At 40.3% G+C, this 15,590-nt stretch overlaps 1 protein-coding gene across 1 annotated transcript in view; it reads left to right on the top strand.

The window, feature by feature from the left end:
• PARP4 (poly(ADP-ribose) polymerase family member 4) overlaps positions 1 to 15,590 on the top strand; it is a 120,651-nt gene that overhangs the window by 69,058 nt on the left and 36,003 nt on the right. The window contains 8 exon segments of the mRNA XM_014452900.2: positions 1,655 to 1,792; positions 6,884 to 7,079; positions 8,283 to 8,350; positions 8,937 to 9,124; positions 11,421 to 11,520; positions 13,379 to 13,549; positions 14,046 to 14,126; positions 14,814 to 14,894. Of these exon segments, the coding sequence (XP_014308386.1) occupies positions 1,655 to 1,792; positions 6,884 to 7,079; positions 8,283 to 8,350; positions 8,937 to 9,124; positions 11,421 to 11,520; positions 13,379 to 13,549; positions 14,046 to 14,126; positions 14,814 to 14,894 (1,023 nt within the window).

Here is a 15,590-nt window from a genome sequence, read left to right as displayed (position 1 = left end):
GGGATCAAGAGCAGCATGTAGAATAAGTATATTTTCAGATATTGCTGCCCATCACTCTTACTCAGTGGTCGCTTCCTCCACTTTGGCTAGGTCACTTACTATGCCACTATCGATTTTCCATCCTCTTAAATGTATTGACATCGCTTGTCTGCTATTATCTTTGCTCTTGTTCTCAATATCCCTTTTATTGTAGGGAATTTTAGGATTTTGCATTAGGAATGTAGGTAACCACATAGATATAATCCATCCTGAAGAAGTCCTTGGCATCAGATAGCTTTTGCTGTACAACAAACACAAATAAACTTTGTGTTTTAACACCACAAGCATGTGTTATTTCTCATAGTTTGTGGGATGGCTGGGCAGTTCTCTGCTGGGCTGGCTTCCCTGGAACAAGATGGTCTAGAATGGTCTCACACACATACCTGGCCTGGTGTCAGCTGGCGTGATAGCCATGTGTCTCTTGTCATCCAGCAGGTGAGCTCAGGTTCATTTATATAGTAACAGAAGATTTCATAGTAGCAACAAAAGAGGACAGGCTACGTAGCACAAACAACACTTTTCAAGCCTCTGTCTGCCTCATGTATGCTGATATCCCACTGGCCAAAGCAAGTCACATGGCAAGCTCTAGACTCTAGGGCAGAGGAAGAGCTTCTGACAGGAGGAGCTGCAAATCACATTACAAAGGGGCAAGCACACCACAATGGAAAGACTTTGTGACCATTTTATAAGTTACCACATTGCTTTTATGACTTTAAATCTTAACATCTACATTTTTAAAGTGATTTTTAAAATTGTTTATTGATGTTTAGGAAGAGAGGAAAGGAAAGAGAAAGAGAAACATTGATGTGAGAACACAATATCAATTGATTGCCTCCTGCACACTCCCTACAAGGGATCAAGTCTGAAACCTGGGCATGTACCCTTGACCAGGAATCAAGCCTGCAACCTCCTGGTGCATAGGATGACACCCAACCAACTGAGCCACACTGGCCAAGGCTTAAAGTAATTTTATATTGGCCCTGGCTGGGTAGCTCAGTTGGTTAGAGCATCATCCTGATATGCTAAGGTTGTGGATTTGATCTCCGTTCAGGGCACATACAAGAAGCAACTAATGAATGCATAAATAAGTGGAACAACAAATAGATGTTTCTCTTTCTCTCTCTCTCTCTCTCTCTCTCTCTCACTGCCCCCATTTCACTCTCTCTCAAATCAATAAATAAAAATATTTTTAAAAGTTTAAAGGGATTTTATATTTATAAAAATATATTTTTAAAAGAAGATATAATTCTAAGATTTCTGTTGAATTTTTCATTTTGCTATTCTAAGTTATGACCGTCTGATATACTTTCTGTTCTCTCCAGAGAAGTCTAACTGAATTCACAAATCTATCATCTTTGGATCCAGGGTTTGAGATTGTTTCAAGCTTACCTAAATTTGACTATTTATATAAACTTTAGAATATCAGGAGGATAAATGATAAGATAATGGTCACACTTCTAAAACCTACAGTTCATAATTTTAGAATTTGTTATTACATTGTTGATTCTTAGTGGAGTTGTATAACTTGTGCAAGGCTTTGCTACTTGACAGATAAATGCATATTGATACTATGGTATTATTCCATTACTCACTTTGTTGTCATGGCTGTTTGCAGGTTACAGACTGCAAAGCTGTGATTAGCACTGTGGACGGGAGCTCCTTAGACAGCAGTGGATTTTCTCTCCACGTCGGTTTGTCTGATGCATATCTCCCAAGAATGTGGGTTGAAAAACATCCAGAAAAAGAAAGCGAGGTATAGTCCTTTTTACTTAAAACTAGGAAATTATTGAAAAAATATTTCAGAATAAATTATTTAAACTTGTAAATTATTGCTAGTCTTGAAAACTAGCATTACTAAATGAGCTCTCCCTACCCCAAGATTCTGCAACTAAAAATACTGATGATATCAAGCATGACAAACATCTGAGGTTTTGACCAAAACCCCCATGTGGCTTAGTTCCTTGTAAAGATTGTAATTTTTACCTTAATCCCCAACAAAAGGAAAATCTGCCTTCACATATTACACTGATTTGCCTGTATAGTTTTTATAGCTTTTAAACATTGATACTGTAAAAACAAATACAAAATTATTTATGGTCATACATTCATTTTGTATGGCTGAGATGAAGAATCTCTTCTTATTAAAATAAAATTTGAAAGTGACATCAGCAAGATGGTTGGATAAGACGTCCTTGCATGTATTTCCCCATCAAAAATAATTTGGCATCTATCCGCCCACCCATCCTGCCTGTGTGAAAGGCTTGAGATCCAGGTAGGAGATTGTGAAATCCCAGTGCAGTCCCAGACCTGAGAAGAGTCATTTTGCACCCAGGTGGCCCCACCCAGGTAGCTGACTCACTGACCTTGGTCCTAGTTGATGAAATAGAAGAAGCTTCATATCCCTGAGAAACTAGCTATGGCCTGGTTTGGCTTGGACCTGTCATCAGCACCCTCTGCCATGGGACCCAGGGGAAGTCAGGTCCATCTGTGCATCAGGTAATAGGCATATAAGACTTGGTCCCAGCTGTGGACCCTAATGTGGCCAATGAACTGGCTCTAAGCACTATCAGCTATGGGACCCCCTGGAGATAAGGCCCGCCAAACATATAAAAATCATTCATATAATTGGTCAACATATAAAAATTAGTCATATTTCTGTACACTAACATTGAACTTTCTGAAAAAGAAATAAAACAATCTATAGCAGCATCAAAAATAATAAAATACTTAGGAATAAATTTAATCAAGGAGATGGAAGATCTGTACACTAAGAACTATAGACATTGATAAAATAAATTGAAGAAGACACAGATAAATAAAAAGATATCCCATGATGGAACCACAAAACACCATGAATAGCCAGAGAAATCATGAGAAAGAAGAACAAAGCTGGAACTATCACACTTTCTGATTTCACATTATACTACAAAGCTACAATAATTATAAAGACACATAGACCATTGGAACAGAATTGAGAGCCCAGAAGTAAACCCATGCATATACAGTCAATGAATATTTGACAAGGGAGTCAAGAATACTCAATGAAGAAAGGATAGTCTTTTCAATAAATGGCTTTTGGGAAAACTAGGTATCTACATACCTTTTGAAATTGGACCCCTATCACACCATTCATAGAATTAACTCAAAATGGATTGAAGGCTTAAATGTAAGTTCTGAAACTGTATAACTTCTAGAAGGAAACATAGGGGGAAGCTCCTTGACATTGGTCTTACTAACAAGTTTTTGGATGACACCAAAAACACAAGCAACAAAAGCAAAAATAAACAAGTGGAACTACAAAAAAAGTTTCTTCTACACAACAAAAGAAACCATCATCAAAATGAAGAGGCAGCCTATGCAATGGAATAAAATATTTGCAAACTACAGTCAAACCTCAGTTCTCCAATGTCTCTAATCTCAAACAATTCTGTTTCATGGAAAAAATGTCTCAGTTGTTGACCAAAACTTCAGTTTTGGACCTGACAACCCTTTCATACCTGATACCTCAGGATGGCAGAAAGTATCTCTCAGACAACAAACAAAGGAGAGAATGCTTTTGTTGCTGGTGAACTCATTAGCACAATTTTAAAACAGAAAGAGGCCATCAAGTGCGCTAATGTAGCTAAGGGTGTGAAAGTGCTCACAAAACAACAATCACAAGCAATTGAAGAGGTAGAAAAACTGTTGTTGATTTGGATAAATGGAAAGCAGTTAGCTGGTGACAGTATTTCAGAAGCAGTGATGTGTGAAAAAAAACAAGAAAGATTAAAACAAAGAATCACTTGTGGGTCCTGGAACAGATTAATTCCATTTACATTATTTCTAATGGGGGAAAATGATTTGGTTTTTTAACGAATCCGCTTCTTGAACAGATTTCCAGAATGAATTAAGTTCAAGAACCGAGGTTTCACTCTATATATATCATATGAGGGGTTAATATCTAAAATATGTAAGAAACTCATACAACTCAACAGCAAAAACACTAATCTGATTTAAAAATAGGCAAAGGGCCCTGACCAGTTTGGCTCAGTGGATAGACCGTCGGCCGGCAGACTGAAGGGTCCCAGGTTCGATTCCGGTCAGGGGCATGTACCTTGGTTGCGGGCACATTCCCAGTGGGGGGTGTGCAGGAGGCGGCTGATCGATGGTTCTCTCTCATCGATGTTTCTGACTCTCTGTCCCTCTCTCTTCCTCTCTGTAAAAAATCAATAAAATATGTTTTTTAAAAAAAATAGGCGAAGGACTTGAATAGACATTTTCCCAAAGAGGACATACCAATCGCTAATAGGTACATGAAAAAAAATGTACAACATTACCATTCAAAAGGGAAATGCAAATCAAAACCACAAAGAGATATCATCTCACACCTGTTTGAATGGCTATCATCAAAGAGACAAAAGACAACAAGTGTTGGAAAGACAAGTGGAAGAAAAGGGAATTCTTGTGCATTATTGGTAGGAAGGCAAATTGGTGCAGCCACTATGAAAAACAGTTGAGAGGTTCCTAAAAAATTTTAAAATAGCACTACTGTATGAAGCAATCACACTTTGGGACATAGATCCAGAGAAAATAAAATCACTATCTCAAGGAGATAGCTGCACCTCAGTATTCATGGCAGCATTATTCACAATAATCAAGACATGAAAACAATCTAAGTGTCCCTCGACAGATGAATGGATAAAGAAAAAAATGAGATAGATAGTTAGATAGGAATTATTCAACCATAAAAGAGAAGGAAATCCTGCCATTTGCAAAAACATGGATGGACCTTGGGGGTATTATGTTAAATGAAATAAGTCAAATAGAGAAAGACAAATACTATATGATCTCACTTATATATGGAATTGAAAAAAAGTTGAGCTCATAGAAACAGTTGAATGGTGGTTGCCAGGGGCTGGGGGTAGAAATGGGGAGATGTTAGCCAAATGGTACTAACTTCTAGTTATAAGATGAACTAGAGGCCCAGTGCACAAAAATTTGTGCACTCAGGGGGGTCCCTCAGCCCAGCCTGTGCCCTCTCACAGTCTGGGACCCGTCAGGGGCTGTCCACCTGCTGGCTTAGGCCCGGTCCCCAGGGGATCGGGCCTAAGCTGGCAGTCAGACATTCCTCTGGTAGCCCGGGAGTTTTCGGGGGATGTCCACTTGCCAGTGGGGAGCAGGCCTAAGCTGCAGTCGGACATCCTTAGTGCTGCTGAGGAGGCAGGAGAGGCTCCCGCCACCACTGCTGTGCTGGCAGCCGTCAGCCTGGCTTGTGGCTGAGCAGAGCTCCCCCTGTGGGAGCGCACTGACCACCAGGGGGCAGCTCCTGCATTGAGCGTCTGCAACCCTGGTGGTCAGTGTGTGTCATAGTGACCAGTCATTCCCAGTCATTCTGCTGTTAGGGTCAATTTGCATATTACCCTTTTATTATATAGGATAAGTTCTGGGCATCTAATATACAGCATGATAACTATAGTTAACAATACTGAATTATATACTTGAAAGTTGCCAAGAGAATAGATCTTAAATGTTTTCATTACAAAAAATATATATAGTTATATGAGGTAATGGACATGCTAACTTACCTTATTTTGGTGATCATTTCACAATATATATATGTATGAAATCATCACATTATGTATCTTCATTTTGCACAGTATTATATATATCAATTGTATCTCAATAAAGCTAAGGGAAATTTATTTTAATTTTTTAAAATTGCTTTGAGAGAGAAAGAGAGGTGGAGAAGAGAGAGAAAGAGAGAGAGAAACATTGATTTGTTGTTCCACTTATTTATTCATTCATTGGTTGATTCTTGTATGTGCCCCGCCTGACCAGGGATGGAACCTGCAACCTTGACTTATTGTCACGACACTTTAACCAACTGGGCAACCCGGCCAGGGCTAAGAGAAAATTTTTAAAAATTGAAATTTCCATGATAGTGGTTGTACTTTAAGTATTGGTTGATTAATAAAATAAAATATAATTATGTATATTTTAGTAATCACAGTAGTATCTATATTCCTTTTAGAATAGTACATTATATATGTGAGAAAACACGTATTACTTATTCATTCTGCAGACAGTGTTCATACCATATACATTTCTAGATATTAATTATATATTTATTTTTGACCTCTCAGGGGTTTATGGACTATATGTTAGAAACTCCAGTTCTCACATTCTACTTTTTATTTGAACTCCTATTGTTGAATAAATCTTACTCTTTTTGTTTGTATAGTATCATCTTACCTGGCTAAAAATGTTTTCAAATTTTACAAGAAGAACTTTTCCAATAAAAATGACACATGTTTATGCCAAATTCTGCAAACCCTAGCTCTATGTATATCTTGCTTTGTACATTAGAGAGGTGCCTGAAATATTGGTAGCACATAAACTAAATTCTCTTCCAAATGTCACAGCTGAGCATGGTAAACCAATAACCCCTTCAGTCACAGAAATAAGCACAATTTAATTCATCTTTTCTGTAAACATGGGTTTTTGTACATGGGTTTTAAATTAAACACACACGTCTACATTAGTGTGTTTATGTCTCACCCTATGAGGCTTGTAAGATTTCTGTGCCAGCTGTTCCATGGCAAGTGGCACCTTCCCACTAGAGTCAGAGATCTGGGGAGAAACACTGTACCTTAGCCCAGGGGGTCTTCACTGGTTTATAGGGGGCCATTCTTTACCCTCTGTTACCCTATCCCAGTCACATGCCCATTGTTTAGAGAGATTGTGTGGGTGGGTTTTTGGATCAAAATGTTGTGGTCTTTTGACTCAAAAATGCTTCCCAATTTGAACAAGCCAGACCAGTTTAAGTTATGAGAAGTGTCAATCCAGCGCCTTTTTCTCCTTTTAGGCCTGCATGCTTGTTTTCCATCCAGATCTTGGCATTGCCCACCCCGACATAGCTGAGGAGAATGAAGTGATTATTTGTCTCGACTGCTCCAGTTCCATGGAGGGTGTGACATTCTTGCAAGCCAAGCAAATTGCCTTATATGCACTGTCCTTGGTGGGTGAGAAACAGAAGATAAATGTTGTCAAGTTTGGCTCAGGTGAGTGCCCTTTGACTGAAGTCCACAGTATGCTTCCTCAATATCAGCATATTCACGGGTAGAGGTGACATCTGTCAGCATCCCTGACTTCACCTTTGGAGTGTTCGCAAATAGCATAACACAGTGTTCAAGAACTCCTACCCGGCCCTAACTGGTTTGGCTCAGTGGATAGAGCAACGGCCTGCGGACTGAAGGGTCCCAGGTTCGATTCTGGTCAAGGGCATGTACCTTGGTTGCGGGCACATCCCCAGTAGCGGGTGTGCAGGACGCAGCTGATTGATGTTTCTAACTCTCTATCCCTCTCCCTTCCTCTCTGTAAAAAATCAATAAAATATATATATTTTAAGAATTCTGACCCAGGCCCCTGGGTTCATATCCCAGTTCTGCCACTTACTAGCTCTAGGTGTCACTTTGGGCAAGTTACTTGAACTTTTCATGCCTCTGTTTCCTCATCTGTATTTTGAGGGTAATAGTCTCTACCTCACAGTGTTGTTATAAGGAGTAAACTAATGTATGTAAAGGATTTGAAACAGGGCCTCATTCATAGTCAGTGCTATATAAACATAACAGTCATTATCAGCTAAACCAAACACAACACCGTTATGATGAGTATGAGGGTCCCAAGGATATGGACAGAATATTTGAAATTAGCACAGTAGTAGAAAATTTATAAGGAATAATCTCAGCAAGCAGCAGATAAGCCTATTAGAAGACAGGTAATGCCATTTGCAGGTGGTGGGGGGGCGGGGAGGGGGATTCAGGGCCATCTTAACCGCCAGAAGAAGGCACTTTAGAGATGAGAGAAGGACCACAGAGTGGAGTGAGAGGATATCATGTCCTGTTGGTTCTTCTCTGTTATGTAGCAGAAGGCCCAGCCCCTGCTACATGAAGGAGCCAGGGTTTGCCACTGCTGGAGGCATAGGTCATGGAAGGAGAATGTGTACCTCTGGTGGCCACACTGCCGGTGCTATAATGATACCTGCATCCAACTTTACATAAGCAATTTCTACAAGACAGTCTGCACACATAATTTGACTCAGAACCTTTTGCACAGTCAAGTGCATAGTTCGCACTAGAATTTATTATTTAAAGAAATATTGTAGTGAGTTTTTATATGTTAAAAATTATCAAATATTATTCTTTGTTAGTGGTCAATAAAGTGAATATTTAATGGTAGCACCTCACACCGATCTTATTATACAGGTTACAAGGAGTTATTTTCATTTCCAAAGTACATCACAAGCAATAATATGCCAGCTGAGTTCATTATGGTGAGTAAAGGCATTTCCCTTTGTCTCCTGATCCTGTTTCTATCCAGTTCTAGTGGTATTGCCCTGGAGATCACTGTCAGAACACCCCCAGTCCTTCCATTTTGTATGTTGGTGGGCTCTTTTATTTGACTGGTAAAATCAATATGAAGTCATTGAAGAAAATTTGGAAATTAAAAAGGGTAAAAAGAAAAAAATCACCCATAGCCCCACCACCCAGGTACAACCAGCATTAACAGTTTTGCAGTGTTTTCTTCTGTCCCTTTTTTTCTTTAAGTGGAGCAAGCTCAGAATAACCAGTCACCACTTTAGTCTAGGATGACAGGCCCAGGGGTGTTTGATGTAATAGTTCTTTGAAAACCATTAAAAAAGCAGATAATTGCCAATTAATAATATTGTAGTTACTGTGTGACATGAAATAAACTCAAAGGATGTAAATGTAGTTGTTCTACAAATGTGTAATTAGGGAAAAATACCTTTTCACTGACGATACTTCTAAACTCTCATTGAAAGACTTGTTCTGTAAATGACTAGAGTAAATAGTGAATATCCCCCAAAAGGGGTAAATAATTTTTCTCATTTCTTGCAGTCTGCCTCACCTACCATGGGAAACACTGACTTCTGGAAAACACTCCGATATTTAAGTTTACTGCCCCCTTCTCGAGGGATACGGAACATCCTCCTCATTTCTGATGGTCACCTCCAGGAGGCGAGCCTGACTCTGCGGCTTGTGAAGAGGCATGTGCAGCACACCCGGCTGTTCTCCTGCGGTGTCGGGTGAGTGGGAGGTTGTCACCGTGAAGGCCACAGTGAGAGGCAGCCTGCGAACAGGCATCTTGTTGGCCCGCACAAGGTTCTTGGCAGGTGTGACGTTGACACTTGTGTATAGAGGTGTTTAGGGTACAGCTGTGGAGCTCTGGGCTGTGAGCCAGACTGCCTAGGTCTCACCCCCCCAAGCTGGCCACTTATTAGCTGTGACCTTGTGCAACTTGTTTAATCTCTATACAATGAAGGTGTTGATGCAAACACTACTTTTTTTTTCTTTATTGATTAAGGTAAATGAACTCACGTGTAGAAAGCACTTAGACTACACTGGCTCATGGCAAGTCCCAAATCAATGTTAGTGTTATTTTGCATAAAAATCCAAATTTCCAACATATTGAGAAGCCCATGGTAGTTTCTGACGGGGGGCTGAGGGAGTCTGCTGCCTCAGAGGCCCCATCTAGCTGCCCTGCTCCTCACAACACCTTTCTGTGAGGTTTTGCATTGTCAAACCCTGAGATGTACAGAGAATCTTTCTCTGGGGAGGCTAAACCTGATTGTTGGAATTAACCCCCTCCCAATTACAGTTAGCTTTCCTGGTTGAACTGAGGTATATGGTGTAAATATAAGGAAAACACCAAACTAAAGAGGCTGGACTGGTGTTTGCACGGAACATGCCTGTCCTGCACCTCCCTGTGCTCTCCCCCTATCGTCACCATCCTGGCAAGTGGTCACCAGGTTTATCCTTCCCCACACTGTGCTGTCCTAGGCCCCTGGGCTTCTGCAGTGATCTGGGGTCCTCAATGCCCCTGGATGGCCCTTCTTGCCTGCACAGAGGGCTCTTCTCTCTGCCCCTCCTCAGTCCCAGCTCCTAGTCCTGTTCTCTGTCATCTGAGGCCTAACAGGGCATCACATTCCAACTAGGAAATGTGTGCAACCCATAATGAACTCCTCTAGGAATTGTTCCTAACAGGACTTTACCTGAATAACTTGCACCTGTGGACACTGGGTGGCCAGCCATAAGCCTGTCACAGGGAGGGGTCTTCTTCCTGCCTTAGCACTCTATTTCATCTTCCTGGTCCCAGCAATACCTGCCTGCTCCCCGCACTGTGTGTTGGGCCCCCTGTGCTGTGATCGGGTTCAGACACCGCAGTGCAGAAAGCACTGTGTCTTTGCTGAGGGTCTGTCATGGGACAGACCCAGCTCAGCTCAGGCTGCAGTACTGTGTGTGGGATACAGACAGACAGACAGACAGCAATCCAGAACCTCAAGGGGAGATGGGGTCCTAAGTGCCAGGAATGAAAGAAAGGGGTTTTGAAGGGATGACTGTGCTGGTTGACATGACCCAAACTGAGGGAGCTGGAATTGTTACTGACTTTCTATCCAGTTTTTAGGATCTTTTTAAATGTTCCTGCCTCGTTTTATACATACTCACTTGTGTTCAAAAATTCCAGCAAGATGCTGTGAGTTCTCCAGGAGTAGAGACCCTCCCGCCCGCCATTGTAACAAGTTGTCCTCAGAGTCCACCCACAGGAAAGGTTCCAAGTAGCCTCATTAACTGATGGAATTTATAAAAGACAGATAAACTCCAGCTGAAGGAGTTTTCTAATCAGTGTTGTAATCACCACCAGTTAATTTTGAGGGTTGAAAACAAATCTGATCTTTATCATGGGCTAAAAAAATGTTTCAGAGATAACTTTCTTAAGCTCTTTTTCTGAAAAGTTATTGATCATTTCTTTAATATTTCAAGAGGAAACTATTAAAGTCATTCTTCATAGGTGTAGAATTATTACCGAGAGAAATTTAATAGGACATTGTCATGTAAATGTCAGATTATCTTTGCTAGAATGAGAGTCACTTCTTTATAGCTTTTGCTATCTAGATGTGGATCAGATTTCAAGATTAGACTTTATTAATACTTTTGCCAGTTCTTGGCCTTTGGAACCAATTCAGGTAGCTTTGACACCCCTTGAAAGGAGGTTGATCTTTGTCCGTATTCTGGTACCTTTTGGGGGGTTTTCAAAATCATCTGCTCCCTCCCTGTGGTAAATCAAAGTTAAAAATTTCTGCTTTTATTCTGTTGTGAGAGAGAAATAAGCCCTCTGATGTGTGGGAGCTTAAGTTTCCCAAATCTTGTGATACTTCATACTGTCTGCCATCTATTTTATCTCCTGAACCTTAAAGAAGAGTAAATTCTTCTGCATATAATGTCTTCTTTTGAGTTTTGAACTGTGTCAACCTGTTTAACTACATGGACTTCTAAAATGTTTCTACAATTTCTTTTAAAATAATACCTGTGAAATGTGATCAGTTCCACAGCAAATCGTCATATCTTAAGGACTCTGTCCCAGTGTGGTGCTGGACTATTTGAATATTTTAACTCAAAATCCAAACATAGTTGGAAAAAACAGGTACGTTTCTCAAACATCTTATTTCTAGTCTTACGTTTACTTGTGGAAATGTTATCTTTGTACAGATCTATTGACAGTAAACTCTGTGTTTTCATTAATGGAAATGGGAGCTAGAAAGAGGCAAAGACATCAAGGTGTGCCTCCCACCCTTGGTGACCACTGATCTTCCACCTGGCAGGAGCACAGTGGGAGCAAAATTGGGTTATTCCCCTAGCTAATAGTTTGATTTCTGCTCTATAAAGTGTCATGGATTAATTTTTAAAAGTGAAGTATTAAACATGTTTTGATAAAATTAAAATTTTTTCAAACTGTAAGAGAATGTTTATTTAGAAAGTCACAGAGGTAGAAATGAGTGGCAGGAGAACTGGGCTCAGGAAACAAGCCACAGAGGCAAAAGAAGGGCCCACGGAGCTTAGGAGAAAGAGTCAAGGAAACTTGCCTTTAGGGGAGAAGTGGAACAGAGGGGAGAGGTGTGGGCATGCTCCCGGCAGGGAGAGTACCTAAAATTAATTTTTATTGTGGTAAAAGATACATAAAATTTACCATTTTAACCATATTTAAGTGTACAGCTCTGTGACGTTAAGTATATTCACAATGTTATGCAACCATCACCACTATCCATCTCCAGAACTTTTTCATCTTCCCAAACAGAACTCTGTCCCCATAAAACAACTGCTGCCCAGTCGCTGTGGCTCAGTGGTTGTGCATCAATCCATGAATCAAGAGGTCACCAGTTGGCTTCCCGGTCAGGGCACATGCCTGGGTTGTGGGCTCAATCCCCAATAGTGGGTGTGCAGGAGGCAACCGATCGATGTTTCTATCTCTCCATCCCTCTTCCTTCCTCTCTCTCTCTCTCAAATCAATAAAAACATTAAAAAACAAACAAACAAACAAAAAACAATAAATTCTGATTCTTCCTCCCCCAGCCTCTGACAACTACCCTTGTACTATCTGTCTCTACAAAGTTGACTATTTTAGATACTTCATATATTTGAAATCATACTGTATTTGGCCTTTCATGCCTGGCTTATTTCATTGGGCATAATGTCCTCAATATTCATCCATGTTCTAGGATGTGTCAAAATTTTCTTCCTTTTTAATGCCTGTATAACATTCATTGTCTATATCTACCACATTCTGTTTATCCATTTGTTTGTCAGTAAACATTTGGATTATTTTCACCTTTGGCTATTGTGAACCATGCTGCTATGAGTATTGGTATACAAGTATGGTTTGAGACCTTGATTTCAATTATTTTAGGTATATACCCAGAAGAGGAATTGCTGAATCATATGGTAATTTTATATTTAGTTTTTTAAGGAATTGCCACACCATTTGCACACAGTGGCTACACCATTTTACATCCTCAGCAATGTACCAGGGTTCCAATTTTTCTATATTATGGTCAATCCTTTTTTTCCATTTTTTGTTTTTATAATAACCATGCTAATGGGTGTGCAGTTGTATCTCACTGGGGTTTTGACATGCATTTCCCTATGACTCATGATGTTGAACATCTTTTCATGTGCTTATTAGCCATTCATGTCTCTTCTTTGGAGGATTGTCTGCTCAAGTCTTTGTAGGATTAATTTTTATAACTGGAATCTACTCCATGCCAGAGCTGTATATTAGTAATTAACTAATGCAATAATTTTAGGATGTTATGTAGATTTAAATTATGTGTTAGTGCTGTTATTAAAAATTCTACTTAAAATCTTTTTGGAAAGTATCATCCAGCAGGAAGGAGGAAGGAAGAAAGAGCTATAGGTTTCAAAGGATAGAATGTAAAGTTTAAGTGTTCAGTAACTATTTTCTGGATACAGCATTGAAAGAGAAATAATTCTTCTTTTACAAATAGATAGAAGACCAAATGACTCGGTCACGATCCCCGAGCTGCCACTCAATCTCCGTGAAGTGGCAGCAGCTCAGTCCAGATGCACCTGAGCCCCTGCAGGGCCCGGCCCAGGTGCAAGCCTTGTTCCACAATGACCGGCTCCTGGTCTATAGCTTTATTCCTCATTGTACTCAGGTAAAGAGGCACACAATTTGTTTTACTGTGGGAAGAGCAATGTATTTTGCTAGTAATTTTTCTGTTTTTACCCCTCTCTTTCTTCCCTAAATCATAATATGCTGACAAATTTTCTCTTTCTAGGAATACAACAGGTGGTTAACCAGGGCCCTGGAGAGCCTTTTAATTTCCCTTGAAAGAGAGGAAATCACTGACCAAAATACTGTGCAGTAGAGCCCTAGACAGTTTTCTCAGTGGTTAGAGCATCGGCCTGCAGACTGAAGGGTCTTGGGTTGATTTTGGTCAAGGGCATGTACCTGGGTTGCAGGCTCAAACCTTGGCCCTGGTCGGGGCACGTGTGGGAGGCAACCAATCCACATGTCTCTCACATCCATGTTTCTCTCTCTCTACCTCCCTTCCAATCTCTCTAAAAATCAATGGAAAAAATATCCCCGGTGAGGATTAATAAAACAAAACTCCAAAAAATCTAATAAGGAATTTTCTTTTTCTGTTTCAGGCAACTCTATGTGCATTAATTCAAGAGAAAGAATTTTCTGCAATGGTATCAACCACTGAACTACAGAAGACAACTGGAACTGTAAGATTCCAAACTTAAACTGTAGACCCAGTGCTTGAAAGCTAATAATAATTTTACATTTTCATATAGAATGCTCAGTGTGTTTCCTTTGTTGTTGCTGTTTTTCTATGTTGACATTTCAGTACAAAGAGGACACTTCCTGTCAGTTTCTAATGTAGCAGTTCTTCATCTGGGGTTCTTGATTTTAGATGTGTCCATATGGACATGAATAACTACAATTAAATTTAGTATTTTATGGATGAAAATTTTTTAGGGAGCTTCTCATAGATGTCCATGACTCAATAAAAGTTAAGTACCACTGGACTACCTATGTTATTTTAAAATAGTAAATAACAGTAGTAGCCTAAATAAAACATATTTATTGAAGCTATGTTTGTTTTTTCTACTTTTGGATTAAGAGCAAATGAGCCATGGCCAGGTGCTCATTGGTTGGTTGGTTGGAGTGTTAGTCCGTACATTAAAAGGTTGCTTGTGGTTCAATTGTGGGTCAGGGCACATACCTTGGTTTTGGGTTCTATCCCTGGTTGGGATATGTACGGGAGGAAACCAATCAATGTTTCTCTCTTACATCGATGCCACTCTCCCTCTTTCTCTCTCTTTCTCCCAAGTTGGTGAACCTATCCTTGAGTGAGGATATAAAAAATATATATGACATTTGAATTCTTTTTTCCTTTGCTGCTTAAACAGATGATTCACAAGCTGACAGCACGAGCTCTGATCAGAGATTATGAAGATGGCATTCTCCACGAAAATGAAACGAATCATGAGGTTTGCTCTTTTCATAGCAAAAACTATTACGTTTTGTTCATGGCTGGCTCTTTAGAAATTGACTTATCCATGGACGTGGAGAGTGAGGCTAGCTGGATGGAGGTGCATACAGTATTGAGGGCATGTATTGTCAGGTCTCGGGTGCAGGGTACTCTGTAACTTCCTGAGAACTCTGTGGTAATTGTACCCATCAGAGAAGCCAGAGGAGGGCTTCAAGGGTGTCTGTCACCGGAGCTCTCGAGTGTGATGGTCGTATTCCCCTCTTCCTGATGAAAAGCCAGGTGCAATGAGGTTAGGAGCATTAGAGCTCAGTGCCATCCCCAAAAGAAAGTACCAGAATGCCACACATGGCCCAGATTCCCTTGCAAGCAATTACAGCTTGTGATAAGTGGCCTGTGCCTTCATTGTTCTCCTTTACTGCCCTTCCATTAGCAGCCTTGAGTTTTGTTTTGCTTACATCCCTCTTATCTCTGGGGTGACTGACCAGCTCTACCACAGACAGTCCTGAGCAAGTCACTCCACCAGTCCACGCTGGAGAGTCTCATCTGGAAAACGGGAGACACAGACAGTCTATAAAAGATTTCAGAAGCTCAGCACACTCCAGAGTGAGAGTTCTTTGTAATCTACAAAGGGCTCTATAAATAGAATTATTCCTTCTATGACTTGGCGGCTCAGTGGAGTAGAGAACATTTAGTC

The sequence above is a fragment of the Myotis lucifugus genome, unplaced genomic scaffold (assembly GCF_000147115.1).
Source record: "Myotis lucifugus unplaced genomic scaffold, Myoluc2.0 scaffold_19, whole genome shotgun sequence".
Lineage (NCBI taxonomy): Eukaryota > Metazoa > Chordata > Mammalia > Chiroptera > Vespertilionidae > Myotis > Myotis lucifugus.
This window is presented reverse-complemented; position numbering and strand designations above follow the sequence as displayed.